This window comes from Canis lupus, chromosome 17 (genome assembly GCF_003254725.2).
Source record: "Canis lupus dingo isolate Sandy chromosome 17, ASM325472v2, whole genome shotgun sequence".
Lineage (NCBI taxonomy): Eukaryota > Metazoa > Chordata > Mammalia > Carnivora > Canidae > Canis > Canis lupus.
In genome coordinates, this window is record NC_064259.1 from 25,605,452 (window position 1) to 25,616,767 (window position 11,316).

At 33.8% G+C, this 11,316-nt stretch overlaps 1 protein-coding gene across 1 annotated transcript; it reads right to left on the reverse strand.

Moving 5' to 3' along the window:
* Positions 1-10,108: 10,108 nt before the first annotated feature.
* LOC112664558 (cytochrome c oxidase subunit 7B, mitochondrial-like) lies at positions 10,109-10,581 on the reverse strand. Its single transcript, XM_035700796.2, has one exon. It carries the CDS (start codon positions 10,564-10,566, stop codon positions 10,237-10,239), a length of 330 nt encoding a protein of 109 aa, XP_035556689.1. The 5' UTR covers positions 10,567-10,581; the 3' UTR covers positions 10,109-10,236.
* Positions 10,582-11,316: the final 735 nt, after the last annotated feature.

Below are 11,316 nucleotides of genomic sequence, written 5' to 3' on the forward strand. Positions count from 1 at the left end.
TATCCAGCAACTCTGAAACAAGTCTTCAAATTAGCAAGGTATCGAGCTCATCTCTCCTCCTTTCACCCCTCTCCCCCACTAAAAAAATAAAAAAGGAAAGAAAAAAAAGAAAGAAAACCTGCAGGAAAACTATGAAGCTATCTTTGAGACAGGATAATGTGAAAATTACATATGATGATTTTCTTAAACAAGTTTAAGACAACAGATAGAAGCACCAGAGGGATAGAATTTCTAGAACCTAAAATAATATGAAATTGTGAGGAAGGATCAATAACTACAGAAGCAATAGCTATAAAATAAACATTTGTCACTTGTAAGGAATTCCTAAGATAAGTACTTTGTTAAAGTGGATTATAATAATTAGTGTTCATGGTGTTGAACTTGGAATCTTCCCAAAGAAGCTGAGAAGTTGGTACCAGGGGGTACTATTTTATTTAAGCAATAAGTCAAGGCATTTTGGGATCCATTCTATCAAAAAGTGGTTTAATTTTTTTAAGCTATCATTTCTTTAAGGTGAAAAGTTTCATATGTGGATCATGTTTATTCTCTAATGATGTAAAATAAAATAAGGTATTTGTGTCTAAAATGGTATTTTAAAAATATTAGCATTTAATCCTGAGAACTACCCTGGTTAGGGTTTGTATAGATACAGTTTATAATGTTTCAAGCCCAACCAACATCTTTGTGTGCTAATGAGCAAAGCAGTTAAAACAGATTGTCAGTTTGGAAACATAATTTGTACATTTTTACAAGATACAGTACTATTAACCATAAGCTGACTTTGACAATGTCCTTTCCTTGAATTTTTATATAATAATATTTTCTAAATCATATTAATTTTAAATCATAATTCCTACCTAATTACAGGTTCATTAGTATTTTTAAGATAGAACTAGCCATATAGTCTCTTCTAGAGTGTGTGTGTGTGTGTGTGTATTATCACCTTTAGTAATCGTGATGAATGTTAATCCTTAAAAGGAGAATTATGAGACATACTTACTTCTGTTTCAGATTGATTGTAAAATAATTGAAATTTTGATTAAAAATAAAAATCTATATAATTTGCATTGTATTAAAAACCACAAGTTAGATTTGTAAAGTTTTATGAACCATTATTAAACTTGCTTATTTCTGAGGTCTATAAGGCAGTTTTATATATAATAATATGTATTTCTAAAACTTCCCCAAATATTAAAATGCTAATGTAGTTTTAAATTAGTGAAAATTTGCATTGACTTAAAATAGTGAGGTAGACAGTTTTGTTTATTGTTTAAAATTTAGTCAGATTTTTAAAAATTCCAATGTAATTAAACATTGGATAAAATAATGCCCTACAAACTAATAAACAATATTTTTCATATTCGGCAAAACTAATTGAATATTTTAAGATGATTACTATTTATTTATCTTTTATATTTTTATGCATATTTTAGCTAGTTTTAGGCTTTAGGGAATTGTGACACATTTTTAAGTTTTGTTATAATATCTTCCATACAATACTGGTTTTGTTTTGTTTTAAGATTTTATTTTATTTTTTTTATTTATTTTATTTTATTTTATTTTTTTTTAAGATTTTATTTTTAAGTAATCTCTACACCCAACATGGGGCTTGAACTCACAACCCTGAAATTAGGAGTCTCATGCTCTACAGGCACCTCTCGTACAATTCTTTTTTTATTTTTCTTTTTTGTAGTTGGACAACCGCACATCAGAGGCTTGTGTTAATACAGTTCTTTCTGGTTGTATGGCCTGGCAGTCTGAAATAAGTTTTAATAGAGCTAAAAATCACCCTCAGCAATTCTCTGCTCTGATAACATAAAATAAGTGTTTTATCATCCTTCTTCATAAACGATTTCCTTAATGGAATCCATGTGTTGGATCTTACTTTATACTACATTTTAATTTCCCTTTAGAAACCAAATTACAATTTCTTCTTTATTTCTCATTTGTATGATTTCCTGGCAATAGTTTGTATGTTTGAGAATCTGTTGCCTCTTTTTTAAGTAAATCCCAAAATAAGATTTTGACATCAGTAAAGGCTAGACATCCTTATATCTTTGAACTTCAAAGCATATTTTCTGAAGAAAGTTCCACTTGTGAATATATTTTCTTTGTAACAAACTGATATAAATTTTAGACTGTACTGTGTCTTTATGTAGCGTAGTGATTCTGAAAGAATTCTCTGTACAAGCCATATTATTAAACATGAAGTTTAAGATTAGGTTTCTCATTTGAAATTCTTTCGATATGCTAAGGTTGCAACTTAGAGGTTAATTAAAGGAAAGATTGTCAGGTTGATTAAGGGGTGCCTGGATGGTCAGTGAATTCAGTGTTCGACTCTTAATTTTGGTTCAGGTCATGATCTCAGGGTTGTGAGATTGTGGCCACATCAGGCTCCATGCTCAGCTGTGAGTCTGCTTGAGATTCTCTCCTTCTTCCCCTCCCTGCATGTGCATTCTCTCTCCAATAAATAAAGAAATTTTTTAATGGTATTATTAAAATAATTCCCAGTTTTATATTTTGTGTTGGTAGTAACCCTGGTTTTAACTTTTCTTAGTTTCAGTTTCAATTATTTTCAGTTTTAGTATACACAAGTTTTAACTTTGAAAATATTTATAGAGACGCTTGGGTGGCTCAGTGGTTAAGCGTCTGCCTTCGGCTCAAGGCATGATCCTGGAGTCCCGGGATCGAGTCCCACATGGGGCTCCCTGCATGGAGCCTGCTTCTCCCTCTGCCTGTCTCTGCCTCTCCCTCTCTCTCTGTCTCTGTGTTGCTCATGAATAAATAAGTAAATAAAATCTTTTTAAAAATATTTATAGTGTGCAGGTACTTGAAAAAAGTTCTTACATTCCTTCTGGACAGTTCGGTGGTATAAGTTAGAATTTAATAGGAAAAAACATTTTTTATAAAATATTTTGCATTTAACTTGTAATTAGAGCATGTGAAGGTTATTAATATAGTTGGAAATAAACTTTGCTACCTGTAATAATTTTGATAATTTTGTTAAATTAACACTTGGAATATAAGTAAATTAGGTATATCAAGAACAGAAACCTTGGTTTTTCTACAGTATCTGCCACTTAGCGATTTTTATTAAAAACTGAACAAGCAAAAAAAGCTTACCAAAGTATTTATTCAGGATCAATTACACAGAATGACTGGTTATAGAGGAAATTTATCAGCTGGTGACAAAAAGAAAAAAGAGAATATGAAAGTGGATTACTGCTGTTCATATTAATAAGCACTCATTGTTGAAGGTAAATGATTGAAATTCCTTACTTTAGCTTGATTTTATAATGACCCTACTCACTTTTGTGGAATTAATCAGTTGCTATGTGAAGTATCACTTAAATAGTATGCATCATTTGATAATGAAACACTCCAGGATTTGTAATCCTTATGCAGAATTATTCTCTTGTTCATGATGATGGGCCTAGTTGCTAAGTCCCCCGTAAGTCAATCTTCTTTGCCCCATGGGACTTAGAACAATTTTTTTGCCTAATAAAAGTTTACTTTTAAAGGATGGTAAGAACAAGACATTCAGAAGAAACAGCATTTAAATTAGGTACCGTGAATGTGAAGAGATGATAGATATTCATCAACTATTTATTGACCCCTTTGTATGTGGTGGGCACTGTGCTAGGTGCAAGGATACATTGATATATAAAAACCACACATGTACACCCTAACTTTAATGAGCCAGTATTGTTGGAGAGATAGCCAGTTAGTTTTACAAGTTGTAAAACAATGGCAACACATGGAGAAATAAGTATGAATCTGGGGTATCAAGATAATGTATAATTGGAAAAAAAATGAAAACCTTCCCTTAGGCAATGATGATTAAGCTAAAATCTTGGGGATAAGTAAAAGTTAAGTAGGCAGAAATAGGAGGGAGGACTAACCAGGCAGAGGGAACAGTGGATACGTAGAAGGAAATGAAAACAGGTTTAGCTGAAGTTGAGTAGTTCATGAAATTGAACAGGTTAAGTTGACAGCTGTCCATACCTGACATTCTAAGCTGTTTTCTTTGTCAGGGCTACAGTATCAGAAATGTGTTTTTAATATTAAAAGCTAATATATACAATTCTAGACCTATACCCAACAGATAGGGTTGTACATATGCCACAAGAGACATGTGCATAATAACATGATTCATAATAGCCAAAAATTGGAAATAGCATGTCCATCAACATAGAGTGGATAAATAGGTATAATCCAGTGGAATGTTATGCAGTGAAAATGAATGAATGACTGGAGCCATAAGTAAGAACATGGAGAGCATTATGAGTGAAAGCAGAAGCCACAGAACTTCTGTATTACTACATTTATATGAAGTTCAAACACAGGCAATATTAAGCAATAGTGTTTAGAGATACTTAGGTACAAAGTCTTTTTAAAACAGCGTTAATGAGGTATATACTGCATGCCACAAAGTACATCCATCATAAGTATACAGTTTGATAGTTTTTAGTAAGTTTGTATAGTTGTACAACTGCTACCACAATCCAATTGGCAAAGTCATTTTTATAAAAAATAAAGTGACCACCATAAAAGATTAGTGGTTACCCTTAATGTGGAAGGAGGTGGTTTGTATTTGGAAAGAGTCATGAAAAGGAATTCTTTCATGGGTGTTTAGTTTTTAATATCACATTAAGCTTATGTTTTAAAAGTCTTTTCTGTATGTGTGTTATAATGCAGTCCTAAAATTTTTTTAAACTGTTTTAGACAGGTTATACATTTAACATAGGTAAATTATCCCACCTTTTTAAAAATTATTAATTTCCACTATAATGCCAGATGCACTGGAACAGGGACATTTTCTGACATGTTCATCAGTGTATCCCCAGTACTTTGTGAATGAATACATGAACTGATTGCTGAATCCTGAATTCAAGTCCACATCTAATGAATTTCAAAACCAGTAGCCATAATTATTAGTCTTTAAGAGTGTTAAAGTTAGGCAAAACTTAGAGATCACTTAATGAGTATAATTATTTCTCACTATCCAGATGAGGAAATTAGACCTTAAGAAAGGATTGTCTAAAATAACACTGTTGACCTACCAGTTAAGAGTTTGTCTCCAAACCCCGAATCTAGTGTTTGTTTCCTTACAACATAGAATAATAGCAGTGCTGCCATTTAGCAACATAGGAGTTGCTTTTTACCACAGTCCTTTATATAAATAAGGGAAACATCTTTGCTTTCCTTTTTAATCTCTTCTACTTTTTAAAGCCCACTGTTAGTTTTAGGCTTTCAAGTACTAAACATTAATATAGAATAATTAAGGCTCAGAGGGCTGTTGTCCTTTTAATTGTCCTAGTAGTCAGTAAACATTAGCTAATATATTACCTATTAATAATAATACTGAAGTCATTTAGATAATGAAACAGGAGAGTTTCCAGAAATATACCAAATTACATATGGGAAATTAGAATATGATAAAGATAGCTTATCAAATTGATGTAAAAACGTGGATTATCAAGATGCCTGGCTGGGTCAGTCAGAAGAGCATGCAACTCTCTTGATCTTGGGGTTGTGAGTTTGAGCCCCATGTTGGGTGTAGAGAGTATTAGAGAGATGAATTATTAAATAAGTGACAGTACTGCATCAGATAAGAACATTCTTGGCTATAAGAAGCAACCCTGTGATCAATGGCTTCACTAAACAGGAGTTTATGTTTCTCACATAGTATGAAATCCAAGAATATATGATCCAGGACTAATACGGCAACTTAATGTCATCAAGGACTCAGGCTCATCTTATCTTTTTACTCTTCCAGTTTGGATGGGTGGCTTTCGTTTTCATTGTATGAAGGTAGTAGCTGCTTCACCTCTAGGTATTACATCTAGATTCCTAACAGAAAGAAAGTTGAAAAAGAGACCAGAAGGACCATGTCAGTTGCTCTTATTTAAAAGTTAGGACAAAAAAAAAAAAAATAAAGTTAGGACAGAACTGAAAAAGAAAGAAAGGTGAAAAAGAGACCAGAAGGACCATGTCAGTTGCTCTTATTTAAAAGTTAGGACAGAACTGCATCACTTGGCCACCCTTGCTCCAAGAGTCTGGGAAAGTACTTTAGGCTGGGCAAATTCTGCCCTAAACAAAGTCACAGTTCTGTTAGTAAGGGAGAATGGGTGCCAGGTAGGTAACTAGCAGTGTCTTACAAAAGACACGGCAGGCCACTTGGAAAAATATAAAGCTGGATCTGCACCTCACTTTGTATGACAAGGTAAATTACACTTACATCAAATATCCCAAAAACAAGCCAGAAAAAACAGGAATTAATTTTTCATATACTCTTTGAGTAAGGATTTCAAAACATGGTGTAAAAGACAAAAACTGAAAAGAAAGATTAAGAAAATTGACTACATGTCATTTAAAACAATTCTGTAAGAGAAAGGATGAACTACAAGTTGAGAAATATTTGTAAGACTTAGATAGACAATAGGCTAATTTCCTTAATAAAGAATATAGAGATGCCTGGGTGGCTCAGCAGTTGAGCATCTGCCTTCAGCTCAGGGCATGATACTGGAGTCCTAAGATCAAGTCCCACATCGGGCTCCCCACAGGGAGCCTGCTTCTCCCTCTGCCCATGTCTGCCTCTCTCTCTCTGTCTCTCTCATGAATAAATAAAATCTTTTAAAATATATATAAATCAGTAATTTATTTTTTTAAATCAGTAATTTAAAATGGTAAAAGGATATATGTGGGCAGTCATGTATTACGTGATATGTAATAGTAAAAGCATATTTATAAATTGTTTTTTTTTTAATTTTTATTTATTTATGATAGTTACACACACACAGAGAGAGAGAGGTAGAGACACAGGCAGAGGAAGAAGCAGGCTCCATGCCCCGGGAGCCCGATGCGGGACTCGATCCCGGGTCTCCAGGATCACGCCCTGGGCCAAAGACAGGTGCTAAACCGCTGCGCCACCCAGGGATCCCCATATTTATAAATTGTTAATTAAAATGGGCAAGGTATATAAATGAGCAATCCAAGAGGAAAGAAATGATTTTTTTTTAAAGACCAATGAGTATGTACAGATGCACAAATTCATTTGTGATTAAATGCAGTTTAAACACGGACAAATTGGCCCCTCAGATTGCCAAACCTTGGAAAGGTTGGTAATATCCAGTATTATTTCAGATTATGAGCAGATCTGATTTAAGCGATAGACATGAGCATGGCTGATTCAGTTATTAAAATATTGAGATGCATTCCTACCATTGATAAATAGTAGTACTGTTAATTACGTAAATTCTGATACAGATTTGTTAGTTCTATTGTGACATGTATTGGTAATGGACCTTTTGTTGATAATGGCATAGGAGAAACATTGCAACATCTGTTAGCTTGACCTGTGTCATGTTAAATAATGTTGCTACATTGTGCTTTACCTGTGAAACACTCCATGCCCTAACAGTTGCTACTTCTAAGTAGTTTCATTTTTATTTGCTTTTACTTTTAGTGAATTGTAGTTCTTAGATGAAAAGTAAATACAGTGTTTTAGTATTTTAAAATGGGAGAATTTATAACAAAATATGAGTAATTGATACCCCCAAACTGTTTGACATCTGCTATCAATGCAGAACGTGCATACCCTGTGACCCAGCAATTCCATATGTACACCACCATAAATTCAGCACTGTGCAATGGGATTTCCTGCAATGATGGAAGTAGTCTGTATTCTGTGTTGTCTGTATAGCAGCTATGTGGGCTTTGAATAGTTGGAGTGGGATTAATGCAACTGAGAATGACCGTTTTTTTTTTTTTTTTTCTAAGTAAGCTCTAAGCCCAACATGGAGCTTGATCTCATGACCCCTGGATCAAGAGTTGCATGCTCTACTGACTGAGCCAGCCAGGCACCCGTGATTTTCAATTTAATTTCTTTTAAACTTAAGAATTGGTCAAAGCAGTGAGTGTTTATAGCAGCACTTTTAATAATATCCCAAACTGGAAACAACCCAAATAGACAAATCATGGCACTCTTACACAATAGGATATATTAGATTGAAAGATCTAAAGCTACATGTAAAATTATGGATGATCTCAAAAACCAAATGCTTAGCAAAAAGAAGCCAGACACAAAATAATACACACTTTATGGTTCTATTTATGTAAAATACAAAAACAAGATGTCAGTTACTCTTCTGTGGGAAGGAAATAACTGAAAGGATTTGGAATTGGGGCATCTAGGATGCTGTTCTATTAATCTGGGTGCTAGTTACATGGGTGTGTTCAGTTTGAAAATATATCAAGCTGTACACTTGTATCATGCATACTTTCTATAAGGATATTATATTTGAATTAAACCTTGTAAGAGGAAAGAGGAAAAAAACCCACCCAGAATGAAGTATCAGCAAAATGTTGGTAAGTTTCTTAGCATTCCTTTTAAATGTCATAAATGTTCATGTTCTAAAACTGGAAAAATATGATAACTCTAGCATGGGACACTTCTTGAAACATCCTGAAATGTCTTTTGGTACTGTGCAAAAATTAATATAAAATAAAACCAGTGATTTTCATTTCTGAAATAAAAGCATGACTTATTGCAAGTGATGTGAATGATGAATGCAGACAGTAACAAAAAATGTAGTGTTGAAGATTGGAAATGCTAAACTCATATTTCATCCAAAGAGCAATCGTGTTCACTTAGCTCATAGTTCAAAGATTTGTAATAATCGGGAGATGATTAAGGAGATCATATATTACTTTCAACAATAAAGAATTTGAAATAGTGTCTTTTAAAATATTTTTTCTTTGATCAATTGAAATTCTCAGGTGCAATTTTTAAAAGTACCAAATTGTTAACACCAGCTATTTGTCATGTTAACAGTTGGTACAAAGAAGGATTTTTAGGCATGAAATGTTTCATAAAACTTTTATACACTTTGCATTTTAGATTTATGATCTCACTTGTAAAACATACCTGACAAAAACAACATAAATTTCAATCATTACTGCAAAACTTCAATTGTTACAAATAAAAGTGTCTTAATAATTTATTTAAAAGACAAAATATCACAATTTAAAAAATAGTTTAATGGCTTTCATTGATGCTGTGGAGCTAAAGATAACATCTGGGAGAAAATAACAAACTTTATTATAGGTGTTCCAAAGAAAATGATTCCAATAAGAACTATATGGAAACTTTATTGTGTTTTGAACAAACAGTACTATGAAATGCTAGGGAGGAAATCTGGAATTATAGCCAAAATTTAGAAAGCTTTCCAGATGTTTTAATTTGGCACAGTCACTACTTTTGATTATCTCTAAATAATGCAATAGAGATATAAATAAATGAATCATTTTAAAGTATTTTCCCAATAAACTGTTACTTACTATCATAAATTTATGCTCAAAAACAAAGGTAAATTTTTCTGGGAAAGTTAATATCTGAAGAGCTCTGAATTGTGATAATAATGATAATTGAAATTACATTTTGGCTTCAGTGGCAGGCTATAGTTTTAGAGCTACAAAGGTAATTTGAAAATCATACTAAACCTTGCTTGGTTTCTTCATTAGAAATTTGAAAGAGTAGACATTTAGAATATGAAGAAAGTATTTTTAGAAATTTGACCTTACTAAAAGATACTTGATCAAACATTATTTGGGAGTTTTTCTATGAATGTTTTGAATGAAATTAATATTTAAATAAGTAGACTGAGTAAAACATTGCCCTCCATAAGGTGGGTGGACATCATCCTGCAGACCTGAATAGAACAAAAGGGCTGACCCTCCTCCCTTCCTACCCTGCCCTCCCACCTCCGCATCCCCCACCCGCTAAACTATAGTTCCTCTGGCTGGCTGCCTTCAAGTTGGGATATCTGTTTTCCTGCCTTCGGACTCCACTCTTCCTGGGTTTCAAGCCTGCCAGACTTTGGACTGGAACTATGCAGTTGCCTTTCCTGGGTCTCCAACTTGCCTGCTTACTCTGCATATCTTTGGACTTGTCAGCCTCTGTAATCATGTGAGCTAATTCCTTATAATAAAACTTTTTTCATATATATTTATACATATATACATATTTATACATTTATGTATTCACTGTTGGTTCTTTTTCTCTGGAGAACCCTAATACACTTTTTTCTTATGCATAGTCTTTTTTTTTTTTTTGAAGGTTTCAAATGTACTTTATTTCTTAAATCATGCCATATTTTAGTAGGTGCACAGTGCTTTCACCTGGCATCAATTATGAGTTGGTTTTGAAACAATTCATTATTACACCAGCTGGGATTACTGATCCCTCCATTCCTTTGGGGTGACTCTGCCAATAGGGGACAGGTTCCATTCTATTCCAATTTGTGTTGCTGTATATGCCCATACAGCAATACAGAAAGTGGCTCCACTAGCTAATACAGCATTACCATATTTATGATGGAAATCAGGTGCCCGTTTCTGGTGACTCTGCCTTGCCATTGTTTGTGGAATGCTTTGAACTCGGAGACGACTTAGAGCATTTCTGGCCACGGGAAACATCCTGAAGCTGAAGGCAGAACGGTGCAACTGCGGTAACTGCTTTGCTACAACTTCGTGATAAGTACCCTTGCAAAGACTCTTATGCATAGTCTTAAAACGTGGGCATTTTATATAACTTTTGTACATCTTATTCTAAGTATGCTTTTGTGTTCATTGATTTTTAGGAACCTGTATAAGAGAAAATAGATAATATTTACCTTTTTAAAGCACAGGGAATGCAAGTCTTTCTGTAAGTGTGTCATCATATTTGTGAACAGCTTGTCACAGAATATAGTTACCTGAAAGCTCTAATTCACTCACTTTGGAGTTCTTTTTGGCTAGTCCATGTTCTTCAAACCTGGATGTGGTCTAACTGGCACTTAGTGAGATTTCTCTCTCTTTCTCTGATCATCTGACCCTACTAATCTGGCAGTGCAGTCAACTATAGGACTTATTTTCTTGGAAGCTGAATCACAGCAATGGTCCAGCTTATAGGTTCATCTAACACTTCTGTTGTACAAGGTCTCTTATTATGAACCTAAGTTTTCTTGTTTTACTATTGGTCTGGCCAAGTGATTTGGAAGTTATTTTCCTCCCTTGAGAAGATAGGAAAAAAAAGACTCCTAGCTCTATTTCCTTCCCATTACCTGCCTAACTCTGCACTATCTATATTTGGACCTATTCCTAATAGTCTCTAGCCTTTGCTTATTCATTGTGGTAGCTTATTGATACTAGTTTAATGTATAATCATTCAGGCACAAGAAACATATTTCTCTGTTTCAGACCTAGCTGTAGGACTCCAATATGGGTGGAATACGGGATTTTCTGTACCCCTTCACTGGATCTTATGAGAACCCC

What these genes read in the sequence shown, in the direction of transcription:
- LOC112664558 (XM_035700796.2), bottom strand. Translation starts at nt 10,566, where the DNA reads ATGCATAAGAGTCTTTGCAAGGGTACTTATCACGAAGTTGTAGCAAAG.